Consider the following 19,348-nt stretch of genomic DNA (forward strand, 5'->3'; position numbering starts at 1 on the left):
AGGTGTTGGTAACACATCCCAGCAAAGTATTTACAGGATTCCTACATAAAAGAACACTAGTATAGAATAAAAAATTGGGTTGTTTCAATGTTTCAAATTAGTAATGGCTGTTAAAAACCCGATAGGAGCATCAATAAAGCTGGTGCAATAATATTCATATGTCATAATATTTTTTGATGCATTTCATTGTAATCCCGTGCTGACTTGAGGAGGACGGGTTCTCAAGCTTGTTTTTTTCCCTGCCACTGCTACATCTGGCTTGCCCTCCTGGGGCTTTGAGCACTGTTCTAATTGTTAGGAAAAAAAAGTAGATATATTCATCACGCTTAAAATGACCAATTTATTTTTTGCCGTATCTCAGGTTATCATAAAGTTATGTACGGTCACCTCAGGGTTAAGTGACACAAAGGCAGCAAGTGGGGTTCAGAGGAGCACACTAGGCCAAAAACCCACTAGGCCAAGAACACAGGCTAAATTAGTTGTAATTAATCTGAAGTTTCACCCATCAGTGCAGTTACGTCTGCCTCTGTTTTGCGAAGCATTTTCTCTCCAACATTTCCCTTTAAAGTATTCTCCTCCGCTCCTGTTTCCAGGAACAGACGCTGAACCGCCGCGCCTTTTCAAAGAAAATGTTTGCGCATGAAAATCTGCCGTCTCATGTTTTTCGTCTTCCCTTTGAGGTCGAGATGCAAGCTTTAGATAGAGCACGCTGCTCCGAGCCGCCCACTCCCATACCGCGCCGCTCATATCAAAAAAGCTCCACACTTTATTTTTTAAAAAAATGGTCTTCTCTGTATCGGAGGTGAACCATGACGCTCCGACCGCTGCCGTTTTACTGCGCAACCTTTCCAGAAAAGGGATTCTTTGTGATGAGGGGCCTTTTTATTCATCCAGGTCCTCTTTGCACTTCTCTCCTTGTTTGGCTTTTTTTTTTTTTTTAAAGATTTGCTACAAGCGTTTCTGATCTGGACGAACGGGGAATTCATTTGTTCGTGATGTGCTGCGGATAAGGGAGCCCAACCATTCTGGAAATGGCTGTCATTTCACCATTTACCATGGAAATGTAATTACGGGTCGGGCGAACCTGATTTAGCGAGGAGGGTGGAAAGCAAATGGATGGAGTCAAGAGCGCGATTCACGATGAGCGAGCCAGGATCTGCAAGAATCTTTTTTTTTTTTTCAGACCGAACACTGGGTGCAAACATGGAAATGTAAATGGCCTTAAGGGTCCTGTGTATTACTACTAGCAAGTACACATGTTGCAGGTTTCTTACCAAAAAAACTCGGAAATTGCAGGATTGTTAAATGCATCTGTAAAAAACCAGGATACATTCCATTAGGTGTAGTGCAACAAGGATTCAGTTCTTTCCTGGATGATATATTGGCATCAATTTTCTGTGAAAAACCAACCTCAGCCCTAAACTCAAGAAAAGTACCTTCATAATATTGTTATCATAATAGCATCATATTAGTAGGGTGGAAGTAGCCTAGTGGGTAACACACTCGCCTATGAACCAGAAGACCAGAGTGTCTCCAGAGGGGGACTGTCCCTGTAACTACTGATTGTAAGTCGCTCTGGATAAGGGCGTCTGGTAAATACTGTAAATGTAAATATTACATCATATTATGGAGTCTCTCCCCAGCATCACAGGTTTTGGTTACAAAACTCGGCAATCACAATTTTCAAGTTGAAAAATGTTATTTTGCACAGTTTATTAACTCCGACATCGTGTCTCCATCCTCAGGTCAGTCAGGATGGGAAAGCCTTGCTGGACGTCCTGCAGAGACCCTTGAGTCCCGGGAATTCTGACTCACTCACCGCCACGGCCAACTACTCCAAAGCGGTTCACTGCATCCTGGACGTGGTCCATGAAGTCCTGCACCACCAGAGGCGCCTGGAGAGCATCTGGCAGCACAGGAAGGTCCGACTCCACCAGCGGCTCCAGCTCTGCGTCTTCCAGCAGGACGTCCAGCAGGTAACGTGGATCCGTGGATCACTACTGCTGCCAATTATGCTAATGTCGTGGAGCTTGTTTGGTTTTTGTGCTAATTTACTGTAGCAGGTCTGAAATTTATTGTGGCGGGGTGTTGAAAGAGGAAATTTGTCACCAGCTGACAATAAATTCCGGCCTGTTTGTGTGTGTGTGTTTTTTTCTGACATTCCTGCTTGGGAAATTTGCCTGGAGGTACCGTTAATAGCCCCTTTTTGGCGGTTTTTATTTTCGCCCAGAGACTCGAGGCACTGTATGGTGTTGTGCTGACGTAACGAAGGTTTTTTAACGGAAAACTGCTTTGCTCGGCACTGATTCTAATTACCGATTAACAGGAATATGTGCCACAGAGGTAGGATAGGAACACACAAGGTTGCAGATGCAGAAGCGTGCAGGTTAATTACAGACTGCACACTCTTCTGGATTATAATGATTTACTTAAGCAAGTGTGAACGAAGAATGTTTTATGTTTTTGATAAAATAAGTGGGAAAAGTCGGATGAAGTCCGTTCTTTAACCCGTTTCACTGTTCCTAGAACTATAGTTGAAGGATCCCCCATTTTGGCCTTTTCTTACTGCTTGAACTGGGAATTTGACCCTCTCTTATTTACCCATTATTTTCAACCAATTGAGACAAACTGTTTGTGATTTTTTTTTTTGAAGCCCTGGGTTATTTTTGGGTCGTACATTGATACATGCCACTGGTTGTGCGGTCCTGTGTCGCTTGCCGATGTTGAGTGGATGCCGATTAATTTTTTTGTAGATAAAGCAAGAGAATGTCTTTGTTCTTTGCTCCCTATGAGGCTCTAGGAGTGACAGAAGCCTCCCCGTCAATTCAACACCATGGGTATCGGATAAGCTTGAGTGATCGTCGCCACAGGGTCAGCCAGTCAGCCGATTCCTGGCTCTCTCAAGGAGAATCCCGAGTCAAAATGTGGTCAGGGGACCACTGTTACAGGGGACAGGTTCCAGTCAGTTGTATGGTGTCTTGAGAAATTATACTGAAACTGTACATCAATCAAAGCACTTTAAAGAGTGAAATTACAAGCATGAAGCATAAACATAAAGTTTGTTGCCATCATTGACAAAGACAGTTTCCGAAAAAAAATGAATTCTATTTTCAATAGTAGGGGTGTTAGACAATATTGATACAGCAATATGTCGTGATATTTTACATGGTGATATTGTGATACAGCAACATTAAATATCGATTTTTTGTACATAAATTTAGTCCAAAATTCAGTTCAGAGTTATGTGTTATTTTGTTTTGGCTGAATTATTAATGTAATGCGATCGACACAGATCGTACACAGCAGCTTAAATATCAGCTCTGTCTTTACATTTTCAGGGAACGGTAGAATATCGCAGCATGTACAATATCACAATAATGTGATCGTATCGTGACCCATGTATCGTGATAGGTATCATGAAATCCCTTCTATTCATCACTGTATAATCACATCCACACATCGGACACACATTCTCTTTCAATGTGAGAATCTATTGGTAGATTCTCACTGAAGCCATCAAAACTATGAATGAACACGTGGAGTTATGTACTTAACAAAAAATGGTGAAATAACTGAAAACATGTTTTAAATTCTAGTTTCTGATTACTGCTTTGCACACTCTTGGCATTCTCTCGATGAGCTTCAAGAGGTCGTCACCTGAAATGCTTCTCCAACAGTCTTGAAGGAGTTCCCAGAGGTGTTTAGCACTTGTTGGCCCCTTTGCCTTCACTCTGCGGTCCAGCTCACCCCAAACCATCTCGATTGCCGCTAGGGTGGTAGTAGCCTAATGGGTAACACACTCGCCTATGAACCAGAAGACCCGGGTTCGAATCCCACTTACTACCATTGTGTCCCTGAGCAAGACACTTAACCCTGAGGGGGACTGTCCCTGTAACTACTGATTGTAAGTCGCTCTGGATAAGGGCGTCTGATAAATGCTGTAAATGTAAATGATTGGGTTCAGGTCCGGTGACTGTGGAGGCCAGGTCTCCACTTTTTGTTAAGTACATAACTCCACATGTGTTCATTCATAGTTTTGATGCCTTCAGTGAGAATCTACTGACGTAAATGGACATGAAAATAAAGAAAACACATTGCATGAGAAGGTGTGTCTAAACTTTTGGCCTGTACTGTATAATATTACATATTTCTCCTGCAAAGTTTGAATTACTTTTGCTTTAAAAGACTCACTAAGAACTCCACCTTTAGATTTTAGTAGGGTCCAGTAGTTTTTTTCACTAAGCTCCAAGTCACGATTGCTTGATAACAGTTTAGGATTATTCCTATTGGACAATCATGACTTACATCTTAAGCTTACCCTGCAAGCTGATAAACTCCCCCAGCTCTGTCCCCTTCCATTGGATCACTCTGGGTCTGTATTTGTGCCCAGACAGCTATCCAGTTCCCAGCTTTAATATGTGAATTGGCTAGAGGGGCGTTGATTCATCAGTGAAGGCCCATTTCCTTAACTAGTCTAGCAGCACTGATCAAGGTTCTTAACCCTGTACAGCTCCGGGGGGGGGGGGGGTTGCAGCAGAGAATACGCACCGGGCCTGGTGTGGGTTAAGGGGTAATAAAAGAAGAAAAGGGAAGGTGTGTTACTGGAGGCATGTTTCGCATGATGCTCAACGTGGCAGAAAACAAATGACGGCATCGGTGCAGAATGCCAACTTTCCCTGCATCGGTGACAAAGTGGGAAGCTGCAGCACGTCCGAAGAATTTCACCCCGCAACCATAGCCAAAGCTGCGTAAATGGCCGTGTCTACGCTTAATTTGCCACTTACGGCTTTTATGTGCGTCAACTGCAGCTCCCATGCCACCCTTAAAGCTTTATTTAGAACTAAATAAATGTGCTGGAGCATTTCCCTCACCTCGTAAAAAAAAAAAAAAAAAAAAAATTCCATTCTTTCTGCACGACCTCTCTGGAGAAAGTAGTACAGGAAAAACAAAACCCCAAAAAGAAAAGTTCTGCTGGCTTGTAAAACTTCTCCTCTGGGGGATTAAAGGCTGTTTGCCTTGTAACCGCTAACAGATTTGAGGAGAGATTGCCATTCAGGGCCGCGCCGTTTACACAAGTGTCCGGCGATCCCCCCCCAGGTCCAAATTTTAAGCAAGCCAATTGTCTCTGGTGCTTCTGGACTGTTTTTCTTCATGCTTCTCAGCATCATTATACCAATAACCCATTTTCATTTACAGCATTTATCAGACGCCCTTATCCAGAGCGACTTACAATCAGTAGTTACAGGGACAGTCCCCCCCTGGAGACACTCAGGGTTAAGTGTCTTGTTCATGGACGCAATGGTAGTAAGTGGGATTTGAACCTGGGACTTCTGGTTCATAGGCGAGTGTGTTACCCACTAGGCTACTACCACCCCATGTAACCTCCTAGAACCGCCCGGCCGTCACGGTTGGTGATGTTTGGTGACTCGTGCAGGTCCGCGTGATGTGAGTGATGGACGAGGGTCTTTTTGTAGGCATGGCAGGTTTTATTTCTAGCCGCTTGTTTTTGAAGGCACCAGTGCTGTGGATTCTCTAATCAGCGATGGCAGGGGGACAAGTGGCATCTGTGCACCCGCTGACACGTTCGGAAAACATCCCTTCGCTCGCATGCACGCTATCTCTCTCTCTCTCGTCCTTTTTCACCTTTCAGCACGGCACACAGCAGTGTCACGGACAACAGGAAGATTGGCTGATTAAAGCGGGACAGATAGTTTTTGTTTCCTGTTCCCCGAATGGGCGGCGGTTCACTTCCGAACACTTCCGCCTCGGTTTGTTTATCCCGGGGTCGGCAGAAATCCACGCGGATGATGTCATTGTGCGACTCTCCATTAGAGGCCGCCTGAGTGTACGTTCGCGCGTTTGCTATTCCAGGCACGCTCGTCTCGGCAGGTCCTCAGAACGAACTGCAGGACCCCAGAGAGCTCTCCTCCTGATTGGTTCCCGGGTTTGAAACATTTAACCCAGCTGGATGTTACTTGCTGATGAGTGGGAAGGTCGTTTGTGGGTTTATGTGTGTGTGTGTGTATTCATGAATCCCCCTCAAAAGGACCACAGTGCATTAATTTACACAGTTCCATATTTCTGATACTTATTACCATGTTTCTCACTAAAGTGAAAGTGTGGCAGGCTTGGCTTTGTTTTTTTCATTTTTTCTTTTGAAGGCGGACGTGAGATTATGTTTGCAGGTTTGTGGTTGACCATCAACAACAACAACAACAACATTTATTTCTTATATAGCCCAAAATCACATACAGTATGTCTCAGTGGGCTTTGACAGTTGACACCCCCACACTTGACCCTTCTGCACAAAAGCAAAACTCCACACAAAAAAACCTCTAGGAGAGAGAAAAAAAGAAAGGAAGAAGACTTGGGAAGGAGTGATACAGAGAGGGACCCCCTTCCAGGGTAGAGTGAGCCTGCAAATGGTGTCAGTGCAGGGCTGGGGATGATATAATAATAAGTCCTACAGTTGTAGGGTTGGAGAAGTCCAGGATGTAGTCAGTGTCATGGTCTAGATTACATGTCCATAATGATGCTACTGGTCCACTTGAAGATCCCTGAAGCTGTAGTTGTGGCGGTGGCTGTGGTGACCCTCTGGTTCCTTTCATGCTGTGTTCTCGTTTAGCAGTTGTCAGTAGTCTGGGCGCTTGATTCCAGAAGCAGCGGCAGACGGTTGCACTGTACGACCGATACTGAAATATGTAAATGACCATGTCTGTTAAGGTTATGCATGCAGGCCTGTTTGCATTTAATTCACTGTTTTTAATTCTAAATGTTCATACTGGCTAATAGTTTTATTTGATCAAATGTTTTTTGTATTTAATTTAGCAGCACGTCATAACCATCGTTGAGCATTTAACAAACAATGCAGACACATGAGGTTATTGGTTTTGTTTTTCTGTGTCTTTCATAAAATCATGTTAGCCTCATGACTACTGCTATTGCTATGGGTACAGATGTTCATGTGTTACCGCAGAATTTCAACTAGTTATAACTACTATATATACACCTGCCAACCAATCGGAGCAGAGGATTCTTCCAGACCAGAATGAGATCAGGAGCAATTTTCAGTGGTTTTTCTGGACTGTAACAGGCTGTGTGTGTGTGTGTGTTTTTTAATTTTTATTTGCTTTACAGGTGATGGACTGGATCGAGAACCACGGCGAGGCTTTCCTCAGCAAACACACCGGGGTGGGCAAGTCTCTTCATCGTGCCCGGGCTCTGCAGAAACGCCACGATGACTTTGAGGAGGTGGCACAGGTATGACCGATTTAGCCCTAATAGCTTTCATTGTGACAAAGGACAGAGGTTTCACTTTAATTGCAAACTGCACAGGAAATAAGCGCTTTGCATCACTACCAGTTTGTATCGTGCTGCTTACGGCCTTACAAAGTCCAGAAGAAACATTGCTATGGTTAATTCCTGTAATGCTGGACTATAAAATTGGGAGAACTAACAAGGTTCGAAATGCCTTGTTATTTTCAACAAGGCCTGGAGGAACAGGTCTGTCTGTGGTTTTTAGGCTTGTTTTCATCTGCTATGTACAGAGAGGCTCAGAGGTTGTCCATGTATCTTCCACAGAGAAGCCCTGATCACGAGCTGCGTCTCTTTTGCTTTACTCCACCACGTTACATTTGGTCTGATGCCGTTCACACGTGGCTGCGTTTCATGACAGCTGGGAAGGTCTTTCCCTACTGATGGTGCAAAGTTAAATGAAAGGTATCGCACGGCGGAGTCTCACGCCTCATTTACACAGTCTTACACCTCTCGCTCGAGCGCAAGCAAGTCACAAAAAGGGGGTTCTGAGAGTTAGTGTTCGGCAAGTAGCGCTTAAATACCAGGATCTTCAGTAGGATGGGGTGTTTTGTTGTTTTTGTCAGACCTCTCCAATTTGCATGTAGATGGACCTGTCAGTTCTTAAAATACACTTACGGAGGTTCATTCAGAAAAAGAAGCCTGTTTTAAAAGATGTTTTTCACCATGCAAACCATTCCCAGCTATAACTAGTCAATGGAAAAAAAAAAAAAAATATGTAGCCAATGTGAAAAAGCACAGAATCTGTGTAATCCTTGCATCACGTCACCGTGCTGGTCCCACTGATGAGGGATTTGCTTGATTGGGGTCACACAGTTCTCCAGATACGGGGATCCGGAGCTTCACCTCATTTTCTTTTATTGTTCCTGGCATGCACTTCACTTTTTTTTGTTCACCTTACTTTTTACGTTTGGAATTATTTTGATGTTCAATTCATCCTTTTTACTTTTACAAGAGAGATTATCTATTCTGAACATTAACTGTTAAACTCAAACCATCAGATTCTGTTTAGGATACTAGGATAGGACTTCCTCTGACAGATTGATCCTTGGGTTGGACCATTGTGAGACACGTTTAATGGTGAAAAAGCTTTGTACACCTTCTGCAAGCCAACTGCAGCTTCCTCAGCAGGAAGGAGAGGTCCCAATAGATTTTGCCTCACCAGGAGAGGCAAGATAGGGCCCGTCTTGAAGCCATGAAAGCAGGTTTATGGTTAAGCCGACCCAGTTAGTGAATGTAAAATTGAACAATCTGCCAGAAGGGATGCACCAGTATATTGGCCATAAATTGATATCAGCTGACCCTGGCCTCGGTTACTTGCAATGGCCTATTGACTAGCGATTAAGCAATGATATCATCTACACTAAGTAAATATCAAAGTATATCAACCAAACATCAGTATCCTCTAACCTTGGCCTTGTTCACTGGCATTGGCTCGCTGTCTAGGGACGTGAACTGACTTCACGTATCAAAAAAAAATGGCCATTTTGACCTTTATTTGCATCTTTGAACGGCAGTGGCCGATGTTGATCTGCAGTCTTGCATGGTAGGCTGAATCCTACCCTGCTTCAGTTTCATAGAAGAGACGATAGATTTTGTTAGCATCAGGTGAAAGGGCTGATGAAGCAAAACAAAAATACCCGGCATCAGCTCTTGTTCGCTGGCTATTCATTTCACAATCCGTGCATCCCTTTCTGCATCCTCTCCAGTTCTCCACTTATTCAGTATCGAAACAGAGAACCTGTAGTGTGGCGTTGATGATATATGCTCAGTACTGTTCTCGCTGATAATCCTGCCATATTGTGCCTGCTGTAATACAATGATCCCCTTGACTCAATAGCCTGAAATGAGATTTGGGTCAAATCTGATCTGTGATTGTAATATAACCGGCGGCTCATGCAAATGTGATAGGCGCAGGAGATCAGGGTGAATGAGAGGATCTCGGAGTGCTTTAGGCGGGTATATTGTGCTCTTCACTGCCTCTGGGGGGAGATCGGTCTCCAGTGTTCCACGTAATTTCTCCATTCCACGTAAAATGGAGAAATTGAAATCGGTAGGGTTTGGTGGGTGTGGCTTAACCCCCGTCTGGGTTATTTAGGTGGATTAAGATGTATCGTTTTAAAGAAGGGTGAAACTCAGATTAACTAAAAAAAAAAATGGATTAGCCCAGGATAATCAGAAGAATTAAAATGGAGTTAGACAGTTTTTCAAGGTCTTAAAACGTGTCGTTAGCTTTCCGGATCCCACAGTTATGAAACCTGTCCGAAAGGGTCCGAGGTGAGGGTGCCATTGTCTGCCCGCCTCTTGGTTGGAATTGCACTGGCACAGCAGATGTCCTTTTCCAGGTCAGCAGGTCTACGTCCAGGCCAGGCCAGGCCAGGCCACGATGAGAGCAGCAGACCTGCCTTCTGCACATGATCTGACAGCGGTAATCTCAGCAGCACGAAGCTCACTCCCGAGTTACTCGGGTCTTCCCTGCCAAACACTGGGATTATCAGACAGGGATTTGCCCCTGGTTGTGGGCGCAGATGGCTTGTTTTTTTTTTTTTTTTTTAAATGGGACTGAGCACAGCGATGAAAGAGAGAGTTTGCCTGGTCAAGTAGGTCGAGCCGCTCATTTCCCAACTCATTTCTCTACTGCTGTCACTCTCATCAGAACACCTACACCAACGCAGACAAGCTCCTGGAGGCGGCCGAGCAGCTGGCCCAGACGGGCGAATGTGACCCGGAAGAGATCTACAAAGCGGCCCGGCACCTGGAGGTTCGGATCCAGGACTTCGTGCGAAGAGTGGAGCAGAGGAAGCTCCTGCTGGACATGTCGGTGTCCTTTCACACCCACATCAAAGAGGTAGGAGCGCCGACGTCGAACGCGTGGCCCGGAGACCCAGAGTTACGTCCTCACAGATCCAAAAATAGCCATTTATACAAGACGGTCAGCTAACTGTCATTAGCGGAGAACGACCACAGATCAATGAATCTCACATACATTTCCTCCATTTGTAGGGCATTTAGAATCTTTGCAAGGGTGGTGTGATGCCCCTTTAAATTAGTTCCATAATCATTTTGTCACCTTGGTGACAATTAATATCATTATTATTGAAAAAGTATCGTATTAAATGTCTCTTCCATATGGAGTGGCATCGGTGAGTGCTTGAGGTGACCGCTGCTTTTATTTATTTATTTATTTTTCTTGTGCGTCTTCACTGCTTTGTATTTTTGAAAAGTACGTCATGAAGGTCACTTTCACATTTTAACGTTTTGAGTGAATTTCAGACTGTGCATTTTGTTCAGTTTGGTGCTCCAGAGCTGGTACTCACCAAATTTCTACACAATGTGTGTTTCATTGAGGAAGAAAAGTGTAAAATAAAAACTAAAAATATGTTTAAAGGTTCACAAAGTCAATATAGATAAATAGTTTGTGCGCGTCAGGTTTGAGTTTGGGTGAAAATGATTCCACATTATATTAAGAGTGTTGTGTAAGAGCATTTGAGGAAATTCCTGCGGCTCTGTAGGCCATTCGTGCAACCTCAGATGCCGGCCAGGGTCTGAGGTCTGGACACTCACTAATCACGTTGAAAGGAAACATACCAGTCATTCAGAGAGGATCACTCTGAGATTGCAGAGGCATGCCAAGATTCCTTGCTCTAGTTAGCACACCCTGATCCGTGCCAGATGTGGGAATCTGAAGATGAGAATGGGATTTTGCTCTTTACCAGTCGTCAACATCTTTTGGCAGTGCTGGTGCTTTGCCTAAAATTCATGCAAGTGACCTTCTATCGTACAGTACCATTCATTCACATTTACATTCACGGCATTTCGGAGACGCCCTTATCCAGAGCGGCTTGCAACGTACTTTCATGTTACCATCAATGATGTAATCAGTTCTGGCTCACTAGGACTAACCGTGAATACAATCATTTTGGTTGTAGTTTTTCCCTTAGTGTTGTTAATCCACAGTTTAAGTGTTAATGTTCAGACGTGAAAATGATCAGCTGGAATTAGAACTGCAGAGCTAGAACTTCCTAGTGCTTCCTCGGATGTCGTAACCATGAAAAAGTACGTTGTAAAAAGTTTAACGCAACCGGCTGCAAAGCATTTTTAACTCTTCTTAACTACAGTCTTCTGAACTACATGAGGGTGAAGTTGAGGGGAAAAGTGCCTTGCAGCCGGTTGCCGGTTTTTAGGTTTTCCCAACTTTTTCACAGTGTAACTCATTAGATTGCGTGATGTTTTCTCACCCAGAGATCTTCTCATAAACTCCCTTCTACACTCCCTTCTACACTCCAGCTTGTAAAACAGTCACATGAGCAGGACGACCTCATATGAGGTGAAGTCAAGTCAGGGAGTCTCAACCAGCTGCAAAGTCCAGGACCGGTGGTACGACACAAATACTCCACAAAACAACTCAAGACTGCCCTGAAAAAAGTGAACGCTGGCAAATCTTAGTTTAATAAATCTGTCGCACCTAAAAGTTTAGCATTTACACAATGTACATTACAGCAGTGCTAAATTACATTACAGCAGTGCTAAAAATATTATGTGTGGCAGTTTTTTTTTTTTTGAAGTTTAGCCAGTGTTCACTTTTTTCAATGTGCATAAGTGCATAAAGACTATACAAAAAGGTTTAGTGTGCAAAAGAAAGAAGACTTATAGTAATAGTTTTATTATAACCAGTTGAGTAACAAGTTATTAAGGTGTGCAATAGTAGTGACATGAAAAAGAGAGTTTGGTGATGATGAGAATGGCAAAGATGTTTTTATCAGTAGGGTTTCTGAACACAAACCAACATTGGATTAGATTATGACTTCAATCATACTTGTCACGACCGAGGGGGGAATGGAGACGATGGACACTGAGGGTAGGGAAAAAAGGATCGGTTTATTGGGAATGGGCATAAACAAAGCCACCACGCCTCCCCTCTGGTTCGGCTGTGAGTAGAGCCTGTGTGGCTTGTCACAATACAATAATAAAAATACACATATTACAAAATAAATTGAAATATATATACACTATACACTACATACAATTCTGTGCAAACATGTGCAAATAAAAGATACTGGTACGAGTGTAGTGTGATGTAATGCAGCAGCAGCAGAGTAGATAAGCGTGTGTGTTGAATTTTTATTAATGGGTTCAGAACCCCTGTGTGTGCCAATGTAGTTCTCCATCCTAATTGGATATTACTGACTATTAGCAATGCTGCACTCATCAATATAGCACACTTCGTTATCGGCCCAGCCTTAGTTTAGCCCTGGACACTGTTAATTGGCTTTGTCTCTGTTTACCCGTGGTGTCCCGATCCATGGGCGTCTGTCTGACTCCGCCTCCCCTGTTCCCCGTTAAGCTCCTTGCTGTTAACGAGCTGTCGCAGGACGTCGAGGAAGTTTTAGAGGGGCTTCCTGCTCAAGCGGTGACGGAGGGTTGAGGATTTAGTAGCGCTGCGTTGCTTTTAGAATATGTGGAAATATGTGGCCCGCTACTAAGCTAAGAGTTTTTTATAGTTTGGTGAAACAATGTGTTTTACCGCCGGCCATAAACCGACAGCTCCATTACAAGCAGAGCAGCGAGACTAATGTTAGATCATTAGGCAAGACCGGCTCGGCTGATTTATTCATTAGTGATCACATGTCGGGCTGTAACTCATCGTGCGAGACGTCCGGTCAGATTCATTTTTACAACTCGTATTCACCCACGGAGGGGACTGTTGCCTCCGTTTGGCTGCTTTCCGTCTCTGTGGTGAAGAAGAACCGTAAGAAGAACGCTGAGCCGCTCACGCCCGAGCCCAGCGTCTCGCTCGTGGATGGCCAGCGGCCGACAGTTTTATTCCGATTTGAGGAAGTGGTCAAAGCCACAGGAGACACGGGCTGTAGATGAGACGGTAGGCGCTGAGGGGGGAGACAGGTCTCCAGTCCTGCATTCACAATCACAGCTGCCTGGACTTCATTGCCTCCTGCACTTTCATTTTTTTCTCTCTAGATCAATGTCTCCCGGTTTGCAAAAAGCGCAATCCAATGAGTCTTGGCAGTTTAGCCTCTAGCAGCCCTTTGGAATTTGGCCTCCAGAAGCAAGCTGTCCACGCCAGGAGTTCCCAGGGACCTCAGACGAAGGCCGGGTGCCAGACTCGATGCAGGGTCTCCAGCCGCTGTGTCTGGTCTCGCTGGAGGAGCCTCCACCGTGGTGCAGCATGTTCCAACATCTGACCATTTACACGCGTAGTCTTCGGACCCTTTTTTTTTTAATCTTCTGAGTCGATTGCCGTTTAATACACTCCCATCCTGGACGCGTGCACGGCAGCAATCAGCCTAAAAGAAGGAAGAGGCTTGTTTGCATTCTGCATGTTTGGACCTTGCCGCCGGACCGGGGGAGTAATCAGGGCTGTGATTTAGTCATCTTGGCGCTGCATGTGCAGCCCTGCTGAGGCTAGAGGCTCGTAATGGCTGTCTGAAGGGGAAGATGCATTGTGGAGTTGAAGTGAAGTTCAGTTTCCTTCGCACACTGACATTTTGCATATCATCCGTGGAGTCTTGCTTTCCGGACAGAGCATGTGCACATGAAAAATAAAAATAGAGCCGAAGAGGAGGAAAATTGGACCCACAAGGACTTTTTTCCTCTCTCAAGGAATCCATGCTTATCCATCTCCAGCTACTCAACATGTCTGTACACGGAAACGTCTATCAGCTACTCCTCTATGTTTCCAAACAGGAGCTTGGCCCATTGGACAAGATTCCAGGGCAGGAATAGGAGATTGTTCCAAGAATAGCCTCTGAACCGTATTTGCGGAACTTAATTTACTTTACACCTGTTAGAACGTCAGGTTTAATTCACTGGACTGGTAGCTGCTGGACAAGAGAGGACCATTAGGAGCTATTACAGTTCCGCAAGTGCTGAAATACAATACTGAAACAATCGTGTGTGTAAAATGAGAAAATGAGTGGAAGTTGAACAGGGCCCTGAAGGAAGTGAAACCTTCCGACGTCTGCAGCCGTTCCTCTCGGAGTTGACCAGGCGCTTCTTGTTGTCCTGCCCCGTCTTAACGTGTCTACATGCAGACTGATGTCCAAGACCTTTCGCAGCAAAAGCCTGTGGACCAGAGAAGCTGAGACGTAAAAAAAAAAAAAAAAAAAAAGATTAATACTGAACATGAGCCGTTTCTATGGAAACCGCAGAAATGGGTACGCCGCTGTAATTCAGAAATGTGTTAACCCTATAAGGGCAGATGCTAAGCACCACAATACGTTTTGTGCGTTTGGCACAATTTTAAGTTGTGCAATCAGTATTTTTTTCTAAAATGGATAACGCATAACAAATAACTGAATATCGTGTAAATGAATCTTGCTATGACTTTTCTTCAATATCAATTCACTTCGATTGATCCTCTCTGGCACAGCGGGATGTGAGATGACGTTCTGCAGATGTGCCTGCTGGCACTGGGACTGTCGCGCTCCCCAAACGTGCGCGTCACGCTCATCGCTACACTGAAGACTCGTCTCGGTGACCCATTTGCAGACAAGGCCGCACAATTCTGCCAAAAAACTGAAGTGATTGTCACATGTGATACACAGTAGCACAGCACATGGTGCACACAGTGAAATTTGTCCTCTGCATTTAACCCATCACCCTGAGTGAGCAGTGGGCGGCCATGACAGGCGCCCGGGGAGCAGTGTGTGTGGGGACGGTGCTTTGCTCAGTGGAGGATAATAAAAGTGAACTTTTTGAGAAGTGCTGAGTTGGAGCGAGCCTCCCCTCGCGTGTTTGGTGACACCCCCGGTTCAGGCGAACGTGGCTCTCGTGATTTACCCTCCCTGTCAAGCAAATCCCTTCCCTGCCAATTGGCTGCCATTGTGCACGTCTGGTGCGATTGCGTATGCAAGCCTCTGCGACCCCACTGAAATATTTAAATAGTGTCAAATATTAAAAAGACCAGAGGGACAGGGCGGAGAGACTAGTCGTGACGTTTACGACGCAGTAACATGTGTGGTAGGCAGCTGCCGGTGCACCCGTGACAGAGTTGCAGCTAAAACGTGTCCCGGATCGTTTAACACATGTTCGGGCTTCACCGTCAGTCAGTAGATCAGGACTTGTCGGAGTATAAGATGCCGACCATGAAGCCAGGTGGACGGCTGTAGCAGGACATCCATGTCATGGGGCAGCTCCACAAATACAGATTTACTTTGTCCTATTAAAACTTAACCTTGCAGTCCAGTGGGATCGTGATATTAACATGTTAGGATCTATATTCGGGTAGTGGCCTTTTAGCTTTAATATAAAACTAGTTAAAACCAAACTGGTAACAGTTTGCCATCTACCAGTACTGTGCTTTTGTCTCGATTTTCTGAAAAGCCATACATTCCAGCGGGGTCAGTCATCTAAATAAGGTTTACCACGATTCCTGTCCCTGAATGGGGGTACAACAAGCAACATGTCACACCGTTTCCACGGGATACACTCATTTATCGTTGAAGCCATTGCGCCGTAAAAATTGCTGTGATTTCCCTCTGCAGCTATGGACGTGGATGGAGGACCTCCAGAAGGAGCTTTTGGAGGAGGTGTGCTCCGACTCCGTTGACTCGGTGCAAGAGCTCATCAAGCAGTTCCAGCAGCAACAGACCGCCACACTCGAGGCCACGCTCAACGTCATCAAGGAGGGGGAGGATCTCATTCAGCAGCTCAGGTGGGCCCCGCCCCCGCCAAATCGGCTCGGCGGCAGAAACATCGAAGAGCATTTTTAAAAATGGCATCGGAAAGGGTTTGTGGTAAAAAAAGGTTGCAGTCAATGGTCACAACCAAATTAAGACAAATGGTACCGCTGGGACCGCCCCCTGCTCCCTTTAGAGATGGGATGTATGGATTGAATGACCTGTTTTTACTGATTGGTCATTGTGTCTCCTGACCCCTCTGTATTTTAATGCATCGTGTCTGTCCAAAACCTACAAAACAATTCATCTCGGGGCCAGCTGACGTTCCCCATCCTTGTTGGACTTGGGTTCTTGATTCAGTAGCCTCATCGGGAAATAGTCCCCTTGTGATGGAGGTCCCAGTGCGGCCATCAATGCAATCAGCCGCTTTATGTTCCAAGGTCAAATGTCAGCAGTGGCATTGTCTGCGTTGAGGTCTCATCTGAGCGCGTGCAGAGCTGAGCTCTGTTGAAAGGGTAGGATTATTGGGCGTACACAGGTCGGTCCTAGGGGTCTGCTTTCTAGTTCAACACCTCTGTCCATTTGGTGGAAGCACAGAGGGTGGCGGGCTGACCTCCGTGCCCGTTTCCGTGTCGCCCCGGCAGGGATTCGGCCATGACCAGCAACAAGATGCCCCACAACAGCTCCATCGCCCACATCGAGAGCGTGCTGCAGCAGCTGGACGAGGCGCAGGGCCAGATGGAGGAGCTGTTCCACGAGCGCAAGATCAAGCTGGACATCTTCCTGCAGCTGCGCATTTTCGAGCAGTACACCATCGAGGTGGGCAGAGTGTGGCGTGGAAAGAAAAATAAAGAAACAAATGACCGTATTACCGTATTTGAGGGGTGTCCTGGGAACCATAGTGACGAACCATAGTGAGAAGGAGGAAGGATGCCACATGGATGCAGGAGGCAGAAGGCGAGGAGGGAGAGATGGGGAGGTAGCGTTGTGGGGGGAAGGGAACAAGTTCCCATGGGAGGAAAGCAGGGAGTCAGGTGGCTGCAGTGTGTGTGTGTGTGTGTGTTTAATCCAATAAACCGGTGTTGTAGCGCTCTACTGTGCTTTGGGTACCGGGGCTTGTCGGTGGTTTGATTGATCGCTGCGTGTCCCCTGTAACGAGCGCCATCGTTCCGGCTCTGCTCGTCTTTTTTCGGCCATTCTGTCAGAACACTGATTCATGGTGTGTGTCTGGAGCCTGGAGAGCTGGAAGAAAAAAGAAAAAAAAACTGCGATTCGGCATCAGTGCTGCAGTCCTTCCATAATTAACAATGCAATAAAATAAGTGCTTGTCTTTGGGGTGACACGAGGCAATAAGAATTATGAAATATCTAAAAGCGCGCTGCGGCGTGAGCGGGCGTGACTCTGCTGCGCCCCCTGCAGGTGACGGCGGAGCTGGACGCGTGGAACGAGGATCTCCTGCGGCAGGTGAACGACTTCAACGCGGAGGAGCTGAGCCTGGCCGAGCAGCGGCTGCAGCGGCACAGCGAGCGCAAGCTGGCCATGAACAACATGACCTTCGAGGTCATGCAGCAGGGACAGGACCTGCACCAGTACATCATGGAGGTGCAGGCCTCAGGTGAGAGAAAAAAAGTCACAGCACACAGTGCACCTTGTCACTTTGGGATAAATCATCTACATTTGCTCAATTGTACAGTAAAATGGAGTGCTGTGGGAAAAAAAAACAGAGAACATAAATTACTGTAACAATGATTTATGCCGCATGATCGATACCTTAAAAGGCTCCAGAAAGTTGGTAAATGTCGAATTGACTTTCCTTCTTCATTGTCCATCACTGTTTTGCACTGCGTCCAGCTGCCTTATTCAGTGTAGCCTGAGATAGATAGATATATATATAAAAAATAAAAAAAAAGCCATGGCTTTATCTCTTCCAAAGCCGTAGCAGTTGTCTGTCTGGAGAAATGGCAGGATTTAGGTTAAAGAAGCACAACTGTGCTCCTCTCAATCCTCTTACGGCTCTTCATTTGGACACGCCGAGATATTTTTTATTTATCACGGCTTGCGGATTTTACCCACTGCCCCATATGATAAAAATGGGCAGCCTCAGGGCAGGCGTTGCATTAAAAATATTCTACATGAGTCCATTAAGCACTGACCAGTCCGAACAGATGTTGTCTTATTTGTAATTCTGTTCGGTTCACAAGATTTTGGGATCCGTTTCACTATGGACGGACATTGTTAGATAGTAAATAATGACAGTATACTGCCCTTAACCTTGCATTCTATTGGTCATCTTGTGCAATCTATACCTAATAGTATAATCTGCAGTAAAATGAGGCAAGAAAGAAAATGTGTTGCAAATGTATACTGCCACCTGGTGGAAGCATTAATCGGTAGTATTTCTTCGGTGAATTTGGATCTTCTCTGTATGATGCACTACACCTCTGAGTTTGATTGACTGTGCTCTTGTGATGTGCGCCCCATGTGTTTGTGTGTGTGCGCGGACTTGCAGGAATTGAGTTGACCGGGGAGAAAGAGGCAGATCTGGCCACCCAGGTCCAGGAACTGTTGGAGTTCCTTCACGAGAAGCAGCAGGAGCTTGACGTCACGGCGGACCAGACGCAGAAGAGGTTAGAGCAGGTGCTCCAACTGCGCCACCTGCAGGCAGAGGTCAAACAGGTGAGAGGCGTACCGTCTTTGTCCTAATTTTCATTTGTTAGTGTATAAACATAAACAGTCTACTGAATTTTTTTATCATTTTGCTGGAATGCAAAAAAAAAATTCATTAATTTTGTTGCATTTGAGGTAAAGCATTTGCAGACATGTATTTATTCAGCTTTTCAGTTTTGGAAAGGCTTGCATTCTTGAGAGTTTTGATGCTTGTACTGTGTGTCCACCACACTCTATTTTAGAATAATAGCTGAAGCTGCTTTGTTAATATTACATAATGCTGTTATCAGTGAAAAATTCCCAACCAAAAACAGGAACAGCCACAAGGCCACCAACCAAGGCAGAGGGAGGACTCTTGGTTTATGTTAGAAGGCACGAGCCTCATCAATAAAACATGTCCAATACAGCATGGACATTAAAATTAATAATTTACGCTCTTGATATGAGGTAGCATTTTTTAATGTAAATTAGCACCAAAGATTTTTTTTTAATCTGCTGGATGCTTAAATAATTAAAGAGATTTTCCCCCTCTGCAGTAGCCATACGAGGTTGTATTGTTCTAAAAAAAATGGCAAAAAAAATTCAGCACAGACCCCACACGGAAACACAAATAGGCTTTCAGTCCATTATGAGCAATGCACGACGCCATCTCTGGCCTGCCAGAAAATCAATAGGCAATAAGAGGTAGCTCTCACCTCGGCTGTGTGTGTGAGAGACATGTCTGGATGTGT

The 19,348-nt window shown here is 45.2% G+C and overlaps 1 protein-coding gene across 4 annotated transcripts in view; it reads left to right on the top strand.

Annotated features, from left to right (window-relative positions):
• kalrna (kalirin RhoGEF kinase a) overlaps positions 1-19,348 on the top strand; it is a 129,287-nt gene that overhangs the window by 69,759 nt on the left and 40,180 nt on the right. For all 4 annotated transcript variants that reach the window (XM_028990304.1, XM_028990305.1, XM_028990306.1 and 1 more), the window contains exons 10-16: positions 1,746-1,976; positions 7,138-7,260; positions 9,971-10,162; positions 15,816-15,985; positions 16,595-16,769; positions 17,370-17,565; positions 18,460-18,626. In XM_028990304.1, coding sequence (XP_028846137.1) covers positions 1,746-1,976; positions 7,138-7,260; positions 9,971-10,162; positions 15,816-15,985; positions 16,595-16,769; positions 17,370-17,565; positions 18,460-18,626 — 1,254 coding nt within the window. The remainder of the gene's footprint in view (positions 1-1,745; positions 1,977-7,137; positions 7,261-9,970; positions 10,163-15,815; positions 15,986-16,594; positions 16,770-17,369; positions 17,566-18,459; positions 18,627-19,348) is intronic.

Source organism: Denticeps clupeoides, chromosome 9 (assembly GCF_900700375.1).
Source record: "Denticeps clupeoides chromosome 9, fDenClu1.1, whole genome shotgun sequence".
NCBI classification, from domain to species: domain Eukaryota; kingdom Metazoa; phylum Chordata; class Actinopteri; order Clupeiformes; family Denticipitidae; genus Denticeps; species Denticeps clupeoides.